Source organism: Peromyscus maniculatus, chromosome X (assembly GCF_049852395.1).
Source record: "Peromyscus maniculatus bairdii isolate BWxNUB_F1_BW_parent chromosome X, HU_Pman_BW_mat_3.1, whole genome shotgun sequence".
NCBI classification, from domain to species: Eukaryota; Metazoa; Chordata; class Mammalia; order Rodentia; family Cricetidae; genus Peromyscus; species Peromyscus maniculatus.
In genome coordinates this window covers 141,981,156-142,005,997 of record NC_134875.1, presented here as the reverse complement: position 1 = coordinate 142,005,997, position 24,842 = coordinate 141,981,156, and the positions used below count along the sequence as shown (strand labels likewise).

The following is a 24,842-nucleotide window of genomic DNA, read 5'->3' as shown; positions in this document are numbered from 1 at the left end:
GAGGAGTCCAGGACCCTGAGCATCTGCTAGAAGCTTGGCAGAGGCCCCCGCTGGGACCGTGTCTTCTGAGGACAAAAGGCTGCGGCCAGCAGGCAGACTGGGTGGGGGGTGGGGGGGGAACCGGTAGCCAGGCAGGCAGACCAGTAGGGAAGCCAGCGCTGGCCCCCTCCCAGACTGGCGGTAGCATGAAGATGGGGGTGGGAGTGTGTAGCGGGAGAAGCACCTGCCAGGACCCCCACCTGCCCGCTACTTGGGCACCCCAAAGCTGTGTGCTGCCCACCTGGTGTTCCCCAACATCTCCAGCTCTACCAAGTGCACCCCTCTGGCACCTGCTTCCCCTGCTGCCAGCGATTTAGACCAACCAGGCTGTATCCACGGCAACAGAAGCAGGAGTGTCACTGGCTGCCAGATCACTGAGGATCCCACAATGTGGCCTGGACTGTGGTGTATCCTGGTTGAGATCGAGTGAGCCCCCTTCCTGAATTCCAAGACAGTCCTGCTAAGAGAACCCAGGTAAGTAGTCAGCATCTTTCCATGAAGGGGCCAGGGGAGGAGGGGAACTGGGACTTCTCTTCTGTCTCCCCACATATTTCAGTCTCTATCACTGTCATGCTTCCTGTCCGTTAGTCTCTCTGCTTTATCACTGACTATGACAACACTCAAGCCCCAGGACTGCCTGCCTCTCTTTCCCCATCTTCCTTAATCCCGAATGTCCCGTAAGAAAGGGAACCACCACCTGTTTCCCCACTCCCAACCCCTCCCAGGGTCTGTTTCTATCATTATGGTCACAATTCGACACAAGACCATTCCCTGTGTGCTAGCTGTGGAAGGGGTACCTGGGGGCCCAGTGAGCCTTGTTCTCACAATGCCTGCAGCTTCCTTTCCTCCCTCCTTCACCCTTCTCCAGGTTCCTTGGCTTGCAGAAATATGTGTGAGCTCTCTCTCTCTCTCTCTCTCTCTCTCTCTCTCTCTCTCTCTCTCTCTCTCTCTCTCGTGTGTGTGTGTGTGTGTGTGTGTGTGTGTGTGTGTGTGTGTGTAAGAGAGATAGAGACAGAACCTGGGCAGCAAGCAGGTGGGTAGCTATGACGAGAAAGCTGCTCCTAGTGCAGGCCACCCCTCATTCCTTCCTTTATTCTTTTCCCAGTCTCTACCCACAGGTAACATACTTTTGCTCACTCACCCTGGAAGATGTGTCCCAGCTAGTGGGAGGAAGCGGCTATAGGAATAGAGGAAGGTAAGGTGGGGGTAGGGAGCACATTCAGGCCATGGGCTCTGACAGAGCTTGAACATGTCCCCATGACAATAGACAGGGGACAGGAACAACATAGTGGTCCCCTCACTGTGGGCCCTGGCTGCTATCACATGGCTCTCTGTTTCTGTTTCAGATACCCATATTGTGTTGGGGACCTCCAGATCAATGACACAGTAGCCAGAGGTCCCTGTATCTGGAGGTGCAGGAAAACCTGGTATATGGAGAACATGGATTCTACTAGGGACACGGCTCCTAACTACTAGCTCACAACTTTAGTGGAGGCATGTCACTTGTTGAACCTTGGTTTTCCCGTTTGTCGAGGAGACTGGTAACCCTTTCTTTGTGGATGTGTGCAGGGATTGAATAAATTGATGGCATGCAAATAATTTAATGTGTGCATAGGGTGGCACTGAGCAGTGTCAGCAAAGCTCAGGATCAATTCTTATTGCTGGCTGTTCATGATTTGTATTGCTATTGATTAGAAGAAGGATTAGCACCTTTTCTCCAGCGTCTCAGCAGAGATCTAGAGAAGGCAGCAGGTGGGGAGATGGAGGGTCGCAAGTGGAGGGAAGTAGAACAGCTTTATGCTGTTTCTTCTCATTTGTAAGGAATGATGGGTAGCTGTGAGCAGTCACCCCTATCCTACTTGGGGTTCTTTCCCTGCACTCGCTCCTATTAGCACATACATACACACACACACACACACACACACACACACACACACACACACACACACACACACACACCAGACTGTGAGCCAGCAGAGGCCTGGCTTACAGCCTGCAGCATTTCTGGCCCTGGTATGTGTCCCTCTGTTGAGGGGAAATTAGCAAGAGTTTGGCGTATGGTCAGTGGCTGGCAGGGACTGGAGACAAAGCTGAAGCTTTTGAGATTATAGGGCTTTGAGGAGAGCTGGGGTGTGGTCCATGCAGTAGCCAGACCTGTAGCAGAGTTTGCCCACCTAGACCCTGGGCTGGGGAGAGTGGGGTTTCCTAGCTGATTTCTATATATGGAGATGTGGTGGGATACCAAGGGGAGGGGGGGCAGCAGAAGAGCCAAAAGAGGGGAGAGATTGAAGACAGGTTTCCTCTGAGGGACAGGGAGGGCTAGGACCTTTAGACATGAGTAGACTTTCCTGAAGAAGCATTTGCTGTGGAAGGGAGAGGACCTAGCCTGTTGCCCAAGGGTATCTGGACCTGAAACTAAGCATAGTATACATGAAAACAAGTGACCGCATGTATAGTCTGTGTGTACACCTCTCTGCACTGTAGGTGTATATGAGTTTAAATGTGTGTGTGAACAGGCTATGTGATGGCATATGGGATTGTGTGGGTGTCTGGATAGGTTTGTGTCTGTGGTTTTGCATATCTGGTGAGCAAATGGTCATGCTTGATTCTGACCCAAGTATTTGTGTGTTTCTCTGAGCCTGTATTAGGCCTGTTGAATGTTTGTTTAGATATGTGTGTGGTATCAATTTGTCTTTGAACACACATGTCTGGTCATATGTATATGAGTATCTGAGTCTAGAATCCATTTAAATGAATGCCTAGTTGGATCTGATTGTGTATATTCCTGTTTTCCCACATGTGCCTTTCTGTGTGGGTTCATCTAAATAATGTGTGTGAGCATAAAGACATATACATGTGTCCCATGCATGTAGGAAAGGATGTGTGTGAACATGCTTATATGTGTTGTGGGTGTGTCTCTCATATATTTGTGTGAATAGGCCTATGTGTGAAAGTCTGTATAGATTCTAAAGCATTTTTCATTGTCTGTGTCTGCATGTGCATGTTTGAGTGCCCACTATCTCTCAACAAACCTATGTGTTCATATCTATTTAAAGAAATGTAAGTATAAATAGGCACACTGGGATAAGGGAAGAGTAGATGAGTGAAAAATATTTTATGTGTGCATATTGGACTACATTTTTTAAAGACTGTGGGATTTACAGTACTCAACAAGGCTTTGTGCATAGGTGAATGGGTACATTAGTATGATGTCTAATTTGGTGTAAGTGCATATCTGATTATAGTATGCATGAGTAACCACATTTCATAATACTTGGGTGCATGTGTCTCACTATGTGTTTTGTTTAAATTTTTGAATGTGTATTTGAATATGCCTTGAGTGACTGTGTATATATATGCTACTATTTGTTAACACCTGACTGTGCATATATTCAAGTGAACATATCTGTACATAGGTATGTGTGGTCAAACAAAATTAAGTGTATGTGTTTGAATAGGCCTGTGTGTATGCCTGTCTGAATACACAAATGTGTGAAGTACCAGTTGGCACAGTTCTTATTTGTGTTTGTCTGTTTGTATTTATCTTCATTTGGTCTAAAGCATATATTATAGAATGATGTATATAAATCTATGTGCATGCCACTCTTAGTTCACAAGTACATTTGTGTGTATGTGTGTCGATGCATCTATTTAAGATAATTTTGCATGTATGTATGTGATAAGTTGATCAAATCTTCTTATGCACTTCAACAAGTGCACTGCAAGAATATATGAGTGTACTTCTATATGTGCATGTGTTGGAATATGCCTTTGTGTTCTATTCCAATGTACATACAAGTTCCTCTTCTTTCATTTATGTAGCTTCTCAGAATGGGTGTATGGATGTAATGGTGTATATATACCTGACTGTGATAGTGTGCTTTTGTGAGTATCTGTGTTTCTATAGTTAATTATATATATGAGTGAATTAATGTATGTACAAGTCTATAAACATGTGAATATGCTGTGTGGGTACATGGCCAGCTGTACATACAAGTCTATGTGTTAGAATATCTGCATATGTATATATCATCTCATTTATAAGCATCCACATATCTGGGTATGGATATGTGTGAACACACCTGTACAGATATGGCTATATGCATGTATGTATGTATGCACACATGCATGCAAATATACTTCTGTGGTTATGTTTGAGTATATATGTATACACATTTGGGAGTTCCCTCTTCTGTGCCCCTTTTTCTTTATCATCTCTTTAGATATGATATATATATTTTTTTACATATCTCTGTAGATATGTAAAAGTATGCCTATGTACATACACACTTGTGTTTGTGAATGAATGCATGTCATTCATGAGTAAATCATGTGACTATAGTCTATTTAAAAGAGTAAATGGATGCACTTGTGACTAAGTCCAGTGGAAATGTGCCTGTGTGTGGATAAATAAAGGTATCTGTGTATCTGCCTGTCTGATATGAGATTTGGCCTTGGTCTTGTGCAGACTGACCTCTACACAAACCTTCTACCCAAACACACCCATGCTTTCATCTTGTTCACACCATATGGATTCACTCACACTCTGTGCAGTATTCTCCACATGCTCACTAATGACCACTGGGGGCATAGATAAACCTTTGATATCCCACCACTGCCAAAGGCATAGGGCAAGATGGCATCATAATAGTGCCTAGGGTTAGTAAGAGCTATGGTTGGACAGTGTGTGTGTGTGTGTGTGTGTGTGTGTGTGTGTGTGTGTGTGTGTGTGTGTGTAAAGAGAGACAAAGAGAGAGACAGATAATATGAGAAAGTATGAGTGTACATCTGGACATTTCACAGAAAGCACCCAAATTATGCCACCAGGCAGAAATCTAGATGTTAATAAATATGTATAAGTGAAAGTATATCTTAGGAAAGTAGTAGGTATGGGGGAGCATGAGTGTGTAGAGTATGTATATGTAAGAGATTATATGTGTTCCTGGGTAGGGTGTGCATGTGAGATAATTGTGTATGTTAGGGAGGGGAGGATTCTTTGAAACACAAAGATACACGCACACATCCCACCCAAATATTTTCAACTGTCACACAAACAATCTGTGTATACCTCTACACAAACCTACTATCCAAATACACCCATGCTTTCATCTCCTCCACACCATATGGATGTACCCAACCCACACTCTGCACAGTACTTCCCACACAAATGTGCCTTAAACACTTTCTTCATACACTCCATCCAGTTTACAGCAGTAGACTCAGTGAGCATGAGAGTATGTTTATTGGGATGAAACATGTTTATGAGATGTGGATATATCCTGAGGGTATATGAAAGTGTATAGGCACATTCAGACTGTGTGTGAGACAATGTGTGAGCACATTTGGAATAGAATGGATTTGAATGTAGATGTGTTTGAATAGTGAGCAGGTCAAAGCGTGAATATACTTAGGTGGCAAAGTGTATGTGTGAGAGAGAGACAGAGAAACAGACAGATAATGTGAGCAAGTATGAATGTACATCTGGACAAAATTTATGTTTGAATGTGAGTTCTCTAAATTAGGTTAGTATCTGAGTGATATATGAATGTGTGTGTCACTGTGTGCATATATTTGGCATGGGAAATTGTGGATACGTCTAGGTAGGGTGTATCTAAGTGCAGTGTTTTTGGAGAGTACATGTGTCACTTTGGGTGTATTTTGATAGTGTGCATTTGAAAGAGATTGTAGGTAAACTTAAGACAGGTATGAGGGCTCCAAGTTGGGGTGGGGTCAAGTTTAGGTGTATCTAAACACTGTATGTAAGAATGTGGGCATGCTGAGTTAGAGACTGTGTAAGTGTGACTTTAATTGGATAGAGTGACTATAAGTGTAAGCATATTTGAGATGATTATATATGAGAATAGATGTATGTAAATGGAATGTGTGTGAAAGTGTGGGTGTATTGGTGTTGGGTATATGTGTGACAGTGGGTGTATCTGAGTGGTGTGTGTGAGAAGGAAAATGAATGTGTATATATCTGGGTTTGGGGCTTGTGAGAATGTGGGTATATCTGACTAGGATATGTGCAGTTCTCTGGGTGTATGGGAAGGAGAGAATCTAAGTGGGGTGTGTGAGAAAGAAAATATATGTTTGTGGGAAATGAGTGAATCTAGCATGTGTAAAGGTATATCTGAATAGTGTGTGTTTGCATGTATTTCAGTTGGGAAGATAACTAACATGGATTTATGTGGCTGTTTTATAAGTGCTGTATCTAGATGTTTTGTGTATTCAATAGTGTGGTTATTTATGAGTAAAGTTTGTGATTATGACCACACATGAATATATTTTCTTGGGTGTATATATTTCTGCTAAAATGTCTGTAATGTGAATTTGTCCATAACTCGGTATGATTGACCATTTGTACCTAAGTGTGTGAGTAAATGGGAACTAACTTGTGTGTACAAGTGCTATATAGTTTTATTATATATGTGTGTGTATATATATATAATAAAATTTATGTTTGAGGTGAATATATTTGTTTTTATTTTTTAATAATTTATTTAATTTTATTTTATGTACATTGGTGTGAGAGTATGAGATCCCCTGGAACTGGAGTTACATGAGCTGCCATGTGGGTGGTGGGAATTGAACCTGGGTCCTCTGGAAAAGCAGCCGATGCTCTTAACTGCTGAGCCATCTCTCCAGCCCCTGAGGTAAATATATTTCTTAACGTGAATTGAGTCTGCAAGGTATCTAAAGCCTTTGGGTTAGAGTTTATTAGATGTGTAGTTTGGGGTAAATCACATAACCTCAACAAAGCCCCAGTCTCCTGTTTGTAAAATGGAAGAAGTAAAACTACCTATCTTGTAACATTAGGATAGGCAGAGTTAATATGCTAAGAGTGCTTGGAACAGTGCCTAGCATGTAATGAGCCCTCTCATGAGGAATGACTTACCAAAGGTAACAACAGTATCTTACCTGTCTGTATCACCTGTATATACCTATTACAGTTATCCCTTCCTGATAGCTAACAGTGTGCATTCATCTACAAGTGCAAAGGAGGTTTTCATATGCATATTTGCCTCATAATATGTGCCCACGTGTATGTCCAAGAAAATGAACCTGGCCTCTTTTTATGTAAGAGTGTGTTTATACATGAAAACTGATTTATAGTTATAAAGTATCTCAGTGTTCATATAGAAACATAGATGGGGGGGGGATGTGCTCAAGGCTAAGTGGAAGGGCATTAAGCCTTTTGTATATATTTGCTAGTATACAGTTCTCTAGGTACATGAGTGCACACATCCATATGTGTGATAGTGTAGTATCTGTGAAAATGCAGGTATATCTACATGTGTGAACATGATTCTGTGTACACACGTGCCAGTGTATTTTTATCTGACTAGGAAACTAAGTTTGTAGTTACCAGTATGTGCATATGTGGGAGGGGTCTCTGTTCTGCCTGTAAAATTCAGAAGACTGATATTCTTTCATATGTGATGAATGCAGTGGAAACATCTATGTGTTATGAGTTTGTGTCTATACAGCCATGTATTAGAATGTGTGCATCTGTGTTGTTCAATGAGGGTGGAATGTGAATGTGTGAATCGATGTGCAGGCATCTGAAGATTTGTGTCTGTATGTTTCTAAGCCTCAGTGGTTATGTGGGTTTGGGATGCATGAGTCTGAATTGTTTCATCTGCTTGATTGCCTCTCTGTGCTGCTGTGAGCCTGAGTAATATGCCTTCAAGTATGTCGATGCTATATGTAAATGACTGTGTACCAGGGCAGAGTTGTGAAAGTGGTTTTTTATAAAATAGTAGGTTTGGGGCCAGTAAGATGGCTCAGTGGTAAAGGTGCCTGCCACCAAGGCAGACAACCTGAATTCAATACCTGAAACCTACATGGTAGAAAGAGAGAACCAACTCTGAAAGTTGTTCTGATTCCTGTGTATGTGCATGGAGTACAGATGATGAACACACATAAATAAATATTCTTAAATTAAAATGTAATAGCTTCAATGTCTTAGTGTAAGAGACAGTGTGAGGCAGAGAATGTCTGGATTATAGGACGTGAGCAAAACTTGAGCCCTGTCTAATATCAGTTTTTATACCTGCACATTCAGGACTGTGTCTAAAAGTGTAAGTCCATGCAGTCAGGTTTGTGGGTTCGTGCATCTCCAAGTGCCCTTTGGTGTACTTTTTTTTGGCTTTTTTGAGACAGGGTTTCTCTGTGTAACAGCTCTGGCTGTCCTGGAACTTGCTCTGTAGACCAGACTGGCCTCGAACTCACAGATTCACCTTCCTCTTCCTCCCGAGTGCTGGGATTAAAGGCATGCGCCACCACGTCTGGCTTGCCTATTGAATGGTGACTGTCTCTCTGCCTATGCCTATGCTGTCTGTGCATTTTATATCCTTCAGTGATTTGCTGTTAAATGGGTACCAGGTCACATCCCTATTTTCCTTGTGAGACAGAGATGATTGTATTTATCAATTGATTTAACTCTAAATATGAGCTCACGCTTAAATGTCCTGTGCCCACATATTTATCGGTGTGTGTTGAGTGTTTACATGCAGTGACTAGATGTGAGTGGTTTAGGGCATTCACATGACTCAACATCCAGAGAAAGTAAAATCTGTATGGCACACTAGAATAAACTAAAGTATTTAGAGGTACAGGAGCTTGATGAAAAGAAATTCCTTACTTTTTCTTCATATTATACAATTATAAAAGAAAAACTGCAAAGTTTTAGCAGATTTATTAAATATTGAATTTGTATGCAGCTTTCAAATAAAATCTTTTTGCAGATGATTTCATGACGCACTAGAGTGCAAAACATCTTTTTTCCCTCCCTCCCTTACTTTCTTTCTCTCTTTTTCTGAAACAGGGTCTTGCTGGCCTAGAACTCATTGTGTAGCCCAGACTGGCTTCAAACTTGCGGTTTCCTAGCAGAGCACGGTGGCGCACACCTTTAATCCCAGCACTTGAGAGGCAGAGGCAGTTGGATCTCTGTATATTTGAGGTCTGCCTGGTCTACATAGTGAGTTTCAGGACAGCCAGAACCACATAGTGAGACCCTGTCTCAAAAATAAAAAAATAAAAACTTGCTTCTTCCTCCCAAATGTTGTGTTTACAGGCATGCACCACACCCAGCTCACAGTACCAAAAAAAATTTTGAGACAGAGTCTCATGATTTCGCCTTGGCCAGCCTGGAGCTAACTATGTAGACCAGGCTGGCCTGGAACTCACAGAGTTCCACTTGCCTTAGCCTCCTGGTGCTGGGATCAAAGGTATGTGCCACCATACTCAGCTCGGAGTATAATTTTTTTTTATTCACTGATGGGAGTCCCTAGTGGTCAGCATCTGTGGCCACTCTTTTTGAGCCTTTGGTCATTACTACCATGGCTTGTTGTATTGTTTTATTCATTTTTTTTTTGCTCGTTTTTATCTGGATTTGGTAAATCTATTGGTGCTACCTCAGGTAATTGTATTTCTTGGTGAAAGCTCCAAACAACAACAACAACAAAAAAGGATTAAGTAATTGCATATAATTTTGGCACATATAAACTTCTATCATGGCTTGCTACTTCTTAATCTTGAAAGCCATGTATAAGGTAACCAGGCAGGTGGCTCAGACACATCTTTGCTCTAATTTCCTTCATAATTCACTTGAATGTATGAAACACAGCTGTATGAATCTGCAAGTCAACAAAGCCTACTTAAAAAAAAAAGCCATTTGCCATGCCAGCATGAAGACCTGAGTTCAGATACCAGGAGCCTCCTTAAAGCCAGACACAGCAGTGTGCATATTTAATCCCAGTGCACCTACACGAGATGGGAAGTGGAGACGGGAGAACGCCACACAAGTTTTGGATCCAGCTAGCGTGGCACAGACAGCAACAAACAATAAAGACCCTGTCTCAAACAAAGTGGAAAGCAAGGATTGACACACAAGATTGTCCTCTAACCACCACACATGTGTGCCCACACACACACGTACCATACACACGCACATAAAATTCTTATAACAAGTAGTCGTGAATTTTGAATCTAACAGATAATTTTCATTTTGAGTATCTCAAAGTTATGAAGAAACTTTACTTCTAAGTAGACATAGATTTGGCTCTATACCTATTCTATCATTCAGACTGCGACAACAAGTAGACATCACTCCAGGAGCCATACTTAACCTCCATTTTCCTTATTTGGAGTTTTACTTTGAATCTATAAGCCATCTCAGTGCTGTCTACTTTGATATACAGTATTTTGAGTGTATGCAATGCATTGCAGTGCTGGGCACGTAGCTAAGCTGGCATGATGCTCACCTATCATGCACAAAGTCTTGAGTTCAATCCCCAGCAGCCCGTAAACCAGGTGTAGTAGTACATGCCTATAATCCCAACAATGGAGAAATGGAGATGGGAGGTTCAGAAGCTCAAGGTTATCCTCAGTTACATAGAGAGCTCAAGACCAAGCTGGGCTACATAACACCCTGTTGCACAAAAGAAAAAAGAAATGCAGATAGCTATTGTTTTTTTTTAATGTAATTCTATTCTCATATGTTCAAAGAGGGATATGCTGAAGCCAGTAAATATCAAATCTGCAAAGTGAGAAACACACACAAAGAAGTAACTGGGTGCTCCTTTTAGCTCCTAATACTTTTTGAAAATTAACAGTTGGCAGGGGTGGTGCACACATGCCACTAAGCACATATGGAAGTCACAGGACCACTGGTAGGAGTGCATTAACCCAGGTCTCCAGGCTTGAGAGCAAGTACCTTTACCTTCTGAGCCATCTTACCACTCATTATAATATTTTTTACAAAATTCCTACACTCTTAGATTTAAAACATATGTATGATTTCAATTCTTCACACAAAACTAATAGATACATGGGAACAGTCTTGGACTTGGTTAAATTCATCATTTAGTGTGTTAGTTCATCATGTACTGCGGAAATCAAACTTGGCAAGTTTTACAAGTGAATTTGGTATTATCAAAGCAAACTTGTCATCACAATAGTGTCCAGTCTGGTCTACTTATCAAGCTCCAGGCAGGTCAAGGCTACATAATGGGACCCTGTCTCTAAACGAAACAAAATAACAGTAGCATCGATCCATAGGCCTATGCAATTTCCATAATACTTCAAAATATTCATGGATAAATTTGCACATATTAACCTTCGTTTATTTTTGTATGAATTGCATTTCTCTTCAGGGTCTCCGGTTACTACTGTAGTCTAAGCATAGACAGACACACATCCATAAATCAATATATAGTGAAACTCCTTTCAGTTCAACAGTTTTTTAGGCTAGTGCCATCTCTGACCTGTTACCAGTGTGTCTCATCACTAATAGCAATAATTGAAACTGTCTCTTTGCCTATTTCCTTTACCTCATCCATCCTAAACACATTGTGGACAATTTCCTTGTAGAATGCTAGCATATAAGATTTTGCTTAGCTTTTCTTGTTAGCCTTACAACACTATCACTAGTTTTCTGAGCTCTGTATACGAATAGTCTAATCATCTCATAAAGGATCTTGGTTTCTTTTTTGTTGTTGTTTTGTTTTGTTTGTTTGTTTTTTGAGACAGGGCTTCTCTGTGTAACAGCCCTGGCTGTCCTGGAACTCGATCTGTAGACCAGGCTGGCCTCGAACTCAGTGATTCTCATGCCTCTGCCCCCCAAATGCTGGGATTAAAGGCATGCACCACCATGGCTCAGCTTTGGTTTCTTAATTTGCACTTCCAAGTAAGTACTTTAAAATTTTTTATTTTAGATTTCTTTTATTTTATTTTACATGTATAAGTGTTTTGCCTGCATGTGTGTATGAGTACTATGTGTATACCTGGTGCTCACAAAGGTAATAGCCTGTCAGATCTTCTGAAACTGGGGTTACAGATGGTTGTGAACCACAATGTGGGTGATGAGTACCGAACCCAGGTCCTCTCCAAGAGCAACAAATGTTCTTAATCTCTGAGCCATCTCTCCAGCCCATGCTTTCTTTTGTTAAACTCACAGAGTCTACTTTATGCTACCAATATGAGCCATCTCTCCAAGCCCCAAGTGCTTTTTAGAAAAATCTGAATCTGGGGCTAGAGAGATGGCTCAGCAGTTAAGAGCACTGGCTGCTCTTCCAGAGGATGCGGGTTCAATTCCCATCACCCACATGGCAGCTCAAACCTGTTTGTAACTCCAGTTCCAGGGCTTCTAACACCCTCACACAGACATACATGCAGGCAAAACACCAATGATCATAAAATAAAAGTAAATTTAATTTTTTTTTTAAATGTGAATCTGGCTGGGCAGTGGTGGCACATACCTATAATCCCAGCACTCAGGAGGTAGAGGCAGGCAGATCTCTGAGTTGGAGACCAGTCTGGTCTACAGAGTGAGTTCCAGGACAGCCAGCACTAACGTTAAAAAAAATCTGAACCTTAGGTGATGTGGTGGCACGTGCCTGTACCCCATACTCAGGAAGCTAAGGCAGGAAGATTATTAGGAGTTTAAGGTCACCTAGGGCTATGTAATGAATATGGTGATCATTCATGGCTACCTAGACCTTGTTTTAAAAAAACAAACAAAAAAATCCAAATCAACATCTCTCTACTCATCCCTTCTTCCCTCTGCCTCTCTTTCTCTCTCCTCTCCCTTCCTCCTTCCCTCCTTTCCTGTCTCTCTCACCAGCCCCCCCCCCCAGGCCTCATACATGTTAAGCCAGCACTCTACCTACCATTAAGCTGCATGCCCAGCCCTTGTATCTTTTTATTGAAGGGGACAGCAGACCTTTGTGGCTTCTGAAACTTAATTTTCACTGCAGGTTTTAGAAAGGGACACTGAGACAAAAAACATAAAAATCCAAGGCTGACTTTTGATGAATCAATTCAATTAAACTATTATCTTAGTTTGCTTTCTATTCATGTGATAAGGACCACGACCAAAGCAACCTGGGAAGGAAAGGGTTTATTTCAGCTTACAGCTTACAGTCCATGATGAAGGGAAATCAGAGCAGGAACTCAAGGCAAGAATGTGGAGACAGAAACTGAAGCAGAACCATGGAGGGGAGCTGCTTACTGGCTTGCTCGCTCAGTCTGCTTGCTTATACAACCCAAGACCACCAGTCCAGGGAGGACACTGCCCACATCAATCATTAATCAAGAAAATGCCCCCACAGACTTGCCTACAGGCCAATCTATGGAGGCATTTTCTCAATTAAGATTCTCTCTTCCCAAATATGACTAGGTTTGTGTCAAGCTGACAAAAATACTAACCAGCACAACCATTACAAGGCTTCACTGATTCACAACAAACTTTTTTTTTTTTTTGGTCTTTTGAGACAGGGTTTGTCTGTGTAACAACAGCTCTGGCTATCCTAGAACTCGCTTTGTAGACCAGGCTGGCCTTGAACTCACTGAGATTCACCTGACTCTGCCTCCCAAGTGCTGGGATTAAAGGCGTGCGCCACCACAGCCCAGCCCAACAAACATTTTTACCTAAAATGACCTTTACCTGTGAGGTCGTAAACATGAAAAACCACCAAGAATCAAGTTTGCCTAGTTCTTAATAGCAGATGCCAATAGTGAGTAAATCAATAAGTAGACTAAGAAGGAATAAAAATGTTGTGTTATGATGTTTACAGAGGAACCCTCATCTTTTCAAAACAGAGACTGAAATGTCTATGAGTGACATAGTATAATAATTATGGTTTACAAAACTGAAATCTAAGAGAAGTGGATAGGGTTATGGGCAGAAGAAGACTGGGCTCTGAGTTCGTAATTGCTAAATCTAGGCATTGAGTCCACCAAGGTTCATTGCAATGTTCCCACTTGCATTTTTATGTTTGAGATAGCTATAATAAAGAGTTCTTTTTATTAAGAAATAACAATCAAGGGAAATAACTAAATGATTACATTCTGTTTAAGAACACCAAATAAATACATAATCAAAAATCTGAAAGCTGAAATAGTCCACAATCTGAAAAAATTTTTAATGCTAACATGACACCACAAGGGGTATGTTTCCCACCCAGTATCTTGTGACAGGTCACAGACAAAATGTAGACACACTAAAATATTGCATAAAATTATCTTCATGCTGTGTATATACAAAACACAAATGAGTTGCATGTTTAGATTTATGTCTCATCCCCAAGATCATCATCTGTATCTACACAAATATTCCAGAAAAGTCCATTATCTGATACTCGCTTGCATTTTTGGATAAGAGATAAGCAAACTGTAGTCCATAGCAATAATCATACAGGCATTCCTTCCCGATCCTCCTCTTCCCTTTCCTACCTCTCCCCTCTCCCTCCTATGAGCATATGTATGCTAAGCAAGTGTACTTCCACTGAGCCCCCAACTTTTCTATTTTTGTCGGTGAGGAAAAGTAAGAACAAGGAGTAAATTAAAAGAAAACAAACACCACACATGTAGATATAGGCCAAACCAAAACCATCACTGATGATAAATAAGTGGGCGGTAATAATCAAACTATCTGGGGTGTTTTGCTAAGAAGCAATTGAAACACAGTGTACTTCTTGCCACGACCTCCTGTGCCTGTTCTTAGTCGACTTTCCTGGCATGGCAAGTACCTACCAGCCAAACAGCTCTACTCATGTTTCCACGTATACCTGCAGAGGTTAGCTGATGTGTGCACAGGAGCAGATTTCTATTATACCTGTTGTTGGCTGTGTATATCAGTTAGTGTGTGTGAGAGCACATTGATGTGTTTACACACATGTGTCCATGTGCAAGTGTCTTTTTATATTCCAGTGTCTACACATGCAAGTGAGTTTTTGTCTCTGATTGCACTTGCATATTGATGAAATGTGTGAGAAAGAGAGTGAGGCTCTCTATTCTTTTGTGGATGTGTTAGAGCTATTACATTTTTGTTTATCAGTGACAGTTTATCTATCAATGAAGAGGGGCATATATGTGCCAGGATGTACATATCTGTATTGCTGAGTGTACCTAATCTATGTGAGGGGAGGTAAGTTAGTTTCTTTGAGGTAGAGCATATTTACATATGTGAGCAATTTTTTACTTGCCTGCAAATGTATCTGTAGGTATCTCAGGGGGATTATATTTGTGTATAAATACATGAGGAACACTTTTCAAGTGTTTGTGAATTTGATGATATGAGGTATATTAATCTGAATGTTAGTTTGGTAGCAGTGTTTGTCTATGTGATGATATAGATATACTGTTGTGAGATTTTAAATATGTGGGAGTATTTGAGCAATCAAATATATCAGCTCAGTGAGTATATAGGAGTCTATGTGTAAAATGACAGTAGGTTTGCTTTGTGTGTTTACTCATCAATGAGTGTGTGTGTGTGTGTGTGTGTGTGTGTGTGTGTGTGTGTGTGTATTGGGAGAACTCTAAGGGGAGGAAGGATTGTGATATGTGTATGTGAGACGTGTCAGTGTGTCTGCATTGATGACCAATTCTCAGCCCTCACTTAATGTGCCTTTTATGTAACAAATTTGTTACATAAAATTTGTCCTTTACTGTCTGGAAATGGAGTTTATAGATAATATAAGATTTCTGCACATGTCATTTCAAAAGAAGTCCATACTGTACATATCAATATACATATTATATTAACTATAATACAAATAAGAAATGATTTACAATAATTTTATTTGGGTATATAAGTGCTTAGGTGTGGCACACTTCAGAAGATTCAAGAAAAATAATTGGAAAGTTGTAAGTGCATAAACGTAGTTTAGAAGAAAAATCAGGTTCACAAAGTACAGGAAAATGACAGGCAGAGGCTGTCATCTTGAGATTTTACAGACTAGTGAAGTGCACCAAAAAGCAAGATACAGTCTCCTCTTGATTCACGTGACAACCACATTCCTGGATAATTCAGGGTATGCTAAAACTAGGAGAAATCTTATTTATCTTAATAAAAAAGATTTTGAGCTTAATTATAATCCTAGGAGTTGCAGGACATGTGTTAGTAATGTCGAACTACCCCACATATCACTAAGTGATGGACACTCTCTCTCCACATCCCTAAATATTAGGGCATCTTGCACTCTTAACATGAGGCAACTTACACCCCTTCGCACCCCAGCCCCACCCCGTACCTGTAGATTTCCAAAATGTCCCCTAGGGGGCAGTAGTGCCTTTGTAAAGAACAAAGCCCTGTACTAAGACCAGGTACAAGAACTTCCTCTATCTGTGCATGCACACTGCGTGTGTGCGTGCGTGCGTGTGTCTGTCTGTCTGTCTGTCTGTGTCTGTGTCTGTGTCTGTCTGTCTGTGTGTGTGTCTGCTTGCTGTCCATGAGGCTGTGTTTTCAGATGCCTGTGAGTGTGTAGGTCTGTGCACAAGGGTGTCCAGGCACAGGCAGATATGCTCTGTGCACACACATGACTGAGCCTAACCTACGGCTGCCAGACTTTGCTTAGGAGCACCTGACCTCATTTATGCAACCTCTTCAAGCTTTCCCAGCAACACCGGGGCTTTGTTTGCTTGCCGTATTGTTTTTGAGGCTGTTTTTTTTTTTTTTTTTTGAGGGGGGGGGGTGGTTTTAGATTTAACGTTTGTTTTTACTGAGACCCTGAGCTACACAGTAGTATATCAGTTTTAGTATGTCTCCCTCCCTACATGTTTGTGTGCTTTGTCTCTTTGTCTACCTGTTTCTCAATGCCCTCTTATCTCTCCCTAGTGTTCTAGATCATGGTTCCTTAGATTTTTTTCTATTTATGACCCTTTTTCACCTAAGAAATTTCTCATGCACCCCCAGGTATATAGTTATATAAAATAAGTATACAGATCAAACATTTACTATTAATTAACAAATTCTCAGGCATGTCTATAATTTTAATTTCATTAAAGACAAAGGTAAATTTGTATACTGAGATAGATGTGATTTTTTTTACATAAAGAATTAAATCTTTTCTGAATATTTGATACTGCAACATATAAGGCATCTTCAATGTTTTTAAGAGTTGACTGGTATTTTGATTTTTATAACTGTCAATACTGAGAACCCCATTTCACATAAACATGCAATACAAAATGGTGAAAGTATGGTTCAGACCTTCCAAAAATTGTTGGAAATTCTGTCCTATTCCCAAGCCAAAATTCATCTAATGGTTTTTTATGACACTCAAATCAGCAACTCAAATGGCAATTTTTAATTTTTTATTGGGGGGAGGTTGAGATAGGATCTATGTAGCTCTAGCTGCCCTGGAACTTTCTTTTTTTTTTCTCAGAGCTGAGGACTGAACCCAGGGCCTTGCACTTGCTAGGCAAGCGCTCTACCACTGAGCTAAATCCCCAACCCTGCCCTGGAACTTTCTACATAGACCAAGCTGGCCTCGAACTCACAAAGATCCACCTGAAATGATAATCTTTTAAAATCAAACATTCTAATACAATATAATATAATGGCATGCTAACTTGATACTTCCATGACAGTAGGAAAGTACTAAAGTGTTATTTTCTGTCCTTAAACCATTATGTTTTATAAAAAAAAAAAATTGTAGGTACAACAAAAACATTGCAATTCCTCACATACAGGAGTGTCAAGTCTGAGCTGAGGCATTTCAAATAGCATGTGTTGTCTTTGGATTGTATGGTGGCATGTGCAATGCAAAGTATGCACGTTGTATGCTCGGAAGCCTGGCTTCCATTATGTATGTATGTATGTATGTATGTATGATGCAACACAAGCAAGTGCTGCCAGAAACCCGTGAGGTTCATCATGCCAATGTTGGGTTAATTTGGGGTTATTACACATCCAGAAATTTTGTAAAATTTCTCGATACCCTCGCATTCAGTTATGCAGCCCCATAGGGAGTTACAACCCATAGTTTAAGGAGCTGTGTTCTAGATGTGTCGTCCCCTCCCCGCCCGCTTCCGTTATCCTTAACCACCGTTTCTGTCTCCTCTCTCCATCATTTGCTCTTTCTCTGTGTTATCTATATGTCTCTTTGAAGTCATTCTTCTTCCCCTCTCTTTCTCCATGTCTGTCTCTTCCCTTGTCCTTTTTTTCTGGTTTTCGGGCTTTCCTTATCCTATGTCACCATCTGCCTGCCACAAACATGCCTCTCTTGTCACCCCCTGTGTATCTGACTACCTCTTATACTTAGTCTGTCTCTATGCCACACCTTTACCCCTTGTCTTCCCTTAAAGCTAAGGCATATTTGTGTGTGTGTGCACCTTTGCACGTACACAGCAGAGGGCTGTCTGCATGGAAAGGGTAGGAAACGTCAGACCTGACCATGTGCATTTCTCTCCAACCCCCCTGCCCTAGCACCCTCTCATTTCAGTAGGCCATTGGCTCTGAGACTTCTGAGTGCTGTCAAAAAAGAAATCACTGCTTTTAGGCGACAGAGCAGACTGTACTGAGCTAGAAAACAACACAAAGGGGACAACTTCACTAGGAAGGAGCTGGTAAGAAGGCATCCACTTAGAGACTCACCTCCCCAGACTGTTCCCCGGGCCAGCCCCAGCTCCAACTGTAATCCAGAGCCTCTCCTGCTTCAACTTCATATGGCCTGGCCCAGCTCCCCTCCCTCTGGGAAATGCTGTCACTTTGTCATGACCCCACAATTGCCTGCCTGCACACAACAAGCACTCCCCTGCTCCCCAGGCTGTGCTTTCAGCAACTCCGGTGTGAATACTTGCATGGAGCCCTTGGCATCTTTTCACCAGGAACCTACTGTGTGTGTGATGCTGATCTTTTAGAGGGGAGGGAGCCTACCCTGCCCTTAAGCGGCTTCTGTTCTAATAGGACAAGACAGGTAATGATCTAAATTTGAAGACTAAATGATATAGATAGGAGAGAGAGATTCTGGTGGCAGGGAAAGGGGAATGGGGATGCTACGACCTCTTACCTTGATTACTACTGAAGCCTCACTAACCTCCCTACCCTACTCCCTCCTACCTTTATGGAACATGCCCTGTTCTCATAGCAACAAGTAGAATTGTATTCAACCCTGAATGCCAATCACATCTTACCTCTGTTCAAAACCCTCCCAAGCAATTCTGAATCAAAGCCCTCACTATGGCCTCCACGATACATTCTTGCCGACGCTCTAACTGACTTCACCTCCCATCTCGTGCCCTTTGCTCAATGTTCCACCCACTATGGCTCCCTTGCTCTTTCTCGGTGTGCCATGAGCAGCTCCGTCTCAGAGCCTTTGTTCTGACTATTCTTTCTGCCTAGAGTTCTCCTAAACAGCCACACGACTTACATCCTCACCTGTTTGCTGAGATGACTCCTCCTTTATGAAGCCCTCCCTATCCTGCTCATCAAAAACTGCATTACCCTCCTCTCCTCTGACACTTTAAATCCTCCTCCTCTACTTTAGATTATATTTTAGAATATTGTCATCATCTGAGATACTAACTTCACCCATGTCTCTTCTTATTACCAAATTTGTCAATTACACAAAACTAGGAAGCTTTATTTTCGTTTTTGGTTTGTTTGTTTGTTTGTTCATTTGTTGAGAGATGGTTTCTCTGTGTAGCTCTGGCTGTCCTGGAACTCATTCTGTAGACCAGGCTGACCTCAAACTCACAGAGATCCACTTGCTTCTGCCTCCCAAGTGCTAGAGTAGGAATCTTTTATCTGTCTGATTCACAACTTCATCCTCAATGCCTAAAACAGTGAATGACCTAAAGTAAAGAAATACTTTTCCAATGAACTAACACAACAAGCATACTTACATTTTTATATTCATATATAATCCTACACTCACACAAAATAAAAGCCAGAGGCTTTATCATAATCCACAGCCCTACAACATCTGGTCTTCTGTGACTTCATCTCCTAACACTGTATCTCTGAAACGCACCATTTAACAACATTAGTCTTCTCACTGCTCGGAGAGCATGCTACGCACATTCCTGACCACAAATAAAGATATTTTGCTGAGCACGGTGGCATAGAGCTATAATCCTAGCACATGGGAGTCCGAGGCAGAATAATCCCAAGTTCAAGGCCTGCCTGAGCTGGGGAAAGTGTTCATAGCCAGCCTGGTCAACTTCACAAGACCTCGTTACAAAATTCAAAGTTTAAATAGTAAAATTTTTTTCAGGGTTTAGGGATATAGCTCATTGGTAGACCTCTTGCCTGCCAGGCCTGAGGCTGTAAATTCAATCCCCAGTACATTGAAAAGAAAAGACAGAGAGAAGAAGAAACAAAGTAAGGAGGGGAGCGGGGGGAATGGGAGAGAGCCAAAGACAGAAAGAAATCTAGTGAGTGGCTGTCAATAGTTTAACAAAAAACATGAACTACAACAGAAATGTATATTACAATTAGGATTAGTACTGTGTAAAACTTTTAGTTGAGGGGTGTGTGTGTGTGTGTGTGTGTGTGTGTGTGTGTGTGTGTGTAATGGATTATGGGTAGCGGTGAAAAAACAATGCTTGAGTACAACTTTAAGGCTTATAAATAGGACTGACATCTACAACCCTGCGGACCCACCAGTGGAGAATGAGGTATCTGAGGCCATTAGGAGACAAAGCAAGGAGGGGTAGGAGCAGGACTATCTGGGAAGGACTCACAGACACACTAACCTGCCCTCTCTGTTTCTTCCTCATCTGTTTCTCCCTCCACCCATCATGTTCCATTCCTTCCATTTCTGTGTTGTTTTCTATCCACTTATATCCTTGTCTCCATTTTTCAATCTCATTATTTACTGCTCTGTCTCTGCATTTTTTCTGTCCCCTACCTCCATCTCTCTGTCTCTCCATCTCTGTCTCCCTCCATTGTCTCCATTTGCAGGTGTAGCTCAGCAAGACAACTGATGGAGTCCCCCGGGGCCCATCAAATACTGGACTGGCCGACCCCCTAGGGTTGGGGGTAGCCCTTGCCCCTCAGCATGGCCAACACCACCGGAGAGCCTGAGGAGGTGAGCGGCGCACTGTCCCTGCCATCCGCATCGGCTTATGTGAAGCTGGTGCTGCTGGGACTGATCATGTGTGTAAGCCTGGCAGGCAATGCCATCTTGTCCCTGCTGGTGCTCAAGGAGCGTGCCCTGCACAAGGCTCCTTACTACTTTCTGCTGGACCTGTGCCTAGCTGATGGCATACGCTCTGCCATCTGCTTCCCCTTTGTACTGGCTTCTGTGCGCCATGGCTCCTCATGGACCTTCAGTGCACTCAGCTGTAAGATTGTGGCCTTTATGGCTGTGCTCTTTTGCTTCCATGCGGCCTTCATGCTGTTCTGCATCAGCGTCACCCGCTACATGGCCATCGCCCACCACCGCTTCTATGCCAAGCGCATGACACTCTGGACATGCGCAGCTGTCATCTGCATGGCCTGGACCTTGTCTGTGGCCATGGCTTTCCCACCTGTCTTTGATGTGGGCACCTACAAGTTTATCCGAGAGGAAGACCAGTGCATCTTTGAGCATCGCTACTTCAAAGCAAATGACACACTGGGCTTTATGCTTATGTTAGCTGTGCTCATGGCAGCCACACATGCTGTCTATGGCAAGCTGCTACTCTTCGAGTATCGTCACCGCAAGATGAAGCCAGTGCAGATGGTGCCAGCCATCAGCCAAAACTGGACATTCCATGGCCCTGGGGCTACCGGCCAGGCTGCTGCCAACTGGATCGCTGGCTTTGGCCGTGGGCCCATGCCACCAACTCTGCTGGGTATCCGGCAGAATGGGCATGCAGCTAGCCGGCGGCTACTGGGCATGGACGAGGTCAAGGGTGAAAAGCAGCTGGGCCGAATGTTCTACGCGATTACACTGCTCTTCCTGCTCCTCTGGTCACCATACATCGTGGCCTGCTACTGGCGAGTGTTTGTGAAAGCCTGCGCTGTGCCCCACCGCTACCTGGCCACTGCTGTTTGGATGAGCTTCGCCCAGGCTGCCGTCAACCCAATCGTCTGCTTCCTGCTTAACAAGGACCTCAAGAAGTGCCTGAGGACTCATGCCCCTTGCTGGGGCACAGGAGGTGCCCCAGCTCCCAGGGAACCCTACTGTGTCATGTGAAGCAAGCCAGTAGGTGATAGGCAGGGGGAAAGTCATGATCACCATACTAGGGCCAACAGCAGGGGAAGAATGGGACCCATACAGAAGCCTTCCTTTTTGAGCTTCAGCCCAGGCTCGCAAACCATCCCTAACTGAGGCATTTGGCCAACACCTCCTTAGGGCTGGAAACTGGCTGAGGAACTGGAGGCATTTCTAGTTTGGTGGGACTTGTCCCGCAGCCTCCTCCACTTCTCCAATCTCATTTTCCCCGTGCCCTCCCTGCCTCCCTACCCCTCTTCCCTCTCCTATCTTTCTAAAGTGACGAGTCAGTAAAAGAAAACGAACTGAAAATGCAGGGTTTTTAATAATAACAGCTGAGGAAACAGGCTTTCTTGCTTAAATGTACCCCCTCTTTGACATTGTCAAGAAATGGGAAATTTCTCCTGTAAAATAGATTTCCAGAGATCTTACTGCCCCCTGGGCCCCCATTCACCCTCCCCTTCTAAGTCCCTTAGCAAGACCTGGATGTTTAGGAAATATGGACTTAAGGCTTCACACAAGAGGGACCAAATGGGGTGCTGCCCTCCTGGGGAGCAAGGATGTTTAAATTGCTATGTTGTGTGCAATGTTGTTTTTGGCTAACCTTGATCCCAAGCCTAGTCTCCTATCCCTCCCTACCGTATCCGGACTTTGCAGGTATTTCTTGAGGCTCTGTTTGAGAAGCCAAGAGCATACAGAGAAGGGTCTCCATGATGTGCCCAGGCTAGATGAAGAGCTGAATAGCAGATGAGCTCCTCAAGCAAAATATACCAAACTTAGCTACGTTCTCTCAAACTTTCTCTTGGATCCCCTATCCTTTCTTCCTAGAAATATACACCCACTTGTCCCCACCAGGGATGATGTGGGTATATGCTGACAGGGGAAGTTATCCGTGGAAGTATAGGGAGATGATTGAACTCCTGAGTGGCTGGACTCCAGAGCCTGGGGTGAGAGCTAATTCGCCCCCACAGTTGTTTCTTGGGTTCACACTACTCTTCTGAAAATGAAAATTCTTTGGGGGCCTTGGTAACCAATAGTGCTACAAACTTCAAGGCCCCGTGGAATTGAGTCCATTCCTTCCTGTGACCTCTTTTTGTCCCTTTCAGGACTCGCAGGCCTTGAGTCCCTCCTTAGTTGCCCTTCTGGGTCCCAAATATCCTTCCTTGCAGTTCTTCCTACCTCCACCCTTACTTACATGCAAAGTGGAGCAGACTACACCCGAATTCCACAGGTGGAAGGTCCCAAGCCTCTTTTCCACAGATAGAGACCACTCTGGGCTTACTTCAAGGTCGGTTCTATAGACTGGTGAGCCAAGCTGGAACGCTTTGCCTAAGTTTGGGACTGTGATCTCTCCATCCCCTTTCTTTCCTTATAAACTCCTGTCCTAAACTCCACCTCTACCCCAAGATAGCCCCTGAACTGAGGAAGCCTTGACCCAAAAGCAATGAAGGGGGTGCTCTAGACAGAAGAGATCTTGATGATCCTGGTTGTGGAGTGGACCTGGCAAAGCAGACCAGAGTAGCTGAGAGGCTGGGAATGGGGGTGGGGGGCTATTCTCTCAGTGATGATGATAGGAATGCCTTTCTGAAGGCAGGGGTGGAAAGACCAAGGTGGGAGGGCAAATAGGGTAGACTCAGGAGGGGTTTCCTCCATTCCCTTTTTCTAACTGCCTGGATTCATCATTGGATTTTGTAAATGGAAAAACTGAAATGAACAATGTTATATTGGGTGTCATCTCTCTCTCTCTCTCTCTCTCTCTCTCTCTCTCTCTCTCTCTCTCTCTCTCTCTCTCTCTCTCGTGTTTGTCTCTGTCTGTGTGTCCTATCTGTATATGATCACATGTGGGGAGGTATGATTGAGTGAGACAGTGTGTGTCTGTGTGACTTTGTGTGGATAGGAAACCCTGAGGAAAGCTTGCCTGGTACACATATGTAAGCAAATACCTATATGTGAGGGAATAGAGTACACACACACACACACACACACACACACACACACACACACACACGGGGAGAGGAGACACACGAAGGAGGAGAGGAGACAAAACTTAGTATGTGCCTGCAGCAGGAAATAGAGTGCTTAGGAGATGGAACCTGAAATTTTTTATGTATGTATGTGTCAAGAGGGTCAACTCCCATCTCATGAGATTGTCTTCCCTTGGCCCAGCTTCTGAGCACCAGATGAGGAGAGGATAGTTTAGAACCCCTTCTCTTCCAAATGTCTGGAGATTCAGTGCCTACCCTAAAATTCAAATAAGGTATCTCTGAAATTGGACCACCATGGAAACAGGAACTGGGAGTGGGGGGAATCAAACATGGAGGTAATGGGGTGAAGAAATGGCCCCCTGCAATGTAATGGCTTTCAGAGGAACTGCTCAGTTTGAATTGGGAATTCTTAAGGTTCCACTGTATACAGCTGGGACTTTGCTCAGTTTTGACTAAATTCAGAAGGAAGGATGACATGGAGAAAAACCCGAAATCTGGGGGTCTACCCAGCTGGCCTACTCACTAAGCGCTCAATTAATTTACTATTTATTTATTTATTTATTTATTTATTCCTTCAGGTGCACAGAATTGAGCTAACCGTATTCCTCAGTTCTTGGCACACTATATCATCATTGGTCCATGCAAGGTCCTTTTATTATTTTGTTTTGTGCCCTTCATCACCCATCCCTGATCCCATCCTTCCCCACCCCACATAGGCACCACTCTTCTGTACTTAATGTGTGTCCTTCTAAACCACCGTTCATGTGTTTATTTACTTATGTGTATCTGTGGAAAATATATGGTATTGATGTTTTGATTTACATAAACAGTATTGTACTATAAATCTTGTTCTGTTTCTTTTTTCACTCAACATTCTGTTTTTTGAGAGATC

General features: G+C 42.8%; 1 protein-coding gene across 2 annotated transcripts; it reads left to right on the top strand.

Annotated features, from left to right (window-relative positions):
- Window positions 1-10: 10 nt before the first annotated feature.
- Window positions 11-24,794, top strand: Gpr173 (G protein-coupled receptor 173). Of its 2 annotated transcripts, XM_076562149.1 has the most exons (4): window positions 11-513; window positions 1,145-1,234; window positions 1,386-6,692; window positions 20,729-24,794. In XM_076562149.1, exon 4 carries the CDS (start codon window positions 20,826-20,828, stop codon window positions 21,945-21,947), a length of 1,122 nt encoding a protein of 373 aa, XP_076418264.1. In that variant the 5' UTR covers window positions 11-513; window positions 1,145-1,234; window positions 1,386-6,692; window positions 20,729-20,825; the 3' UTR covers window positions 21,948-24,794. The 2 variants fall into 2 exon arrangements, with proteins under 2 accessions (XP_076418264.1, XP_015842996.1); XM_015987510.3 differs by lacking the exons at window positions 1,145-1,234; window positions 1,386-6,692.
- The last annotated feature ends 48 nt before the right edge of the window (window positions 24,795-24,842 follow it).

Bases quoted from the DNA above. Each gene is read 5' to 3' on its own strand.
- Gpr173 (XM_015987510.3), top strand. From the start codon at position 20,826: ATGGCCAACACCACCGGAGAGCCTGAGGAGGTGAGCGGCGCACTGTCC.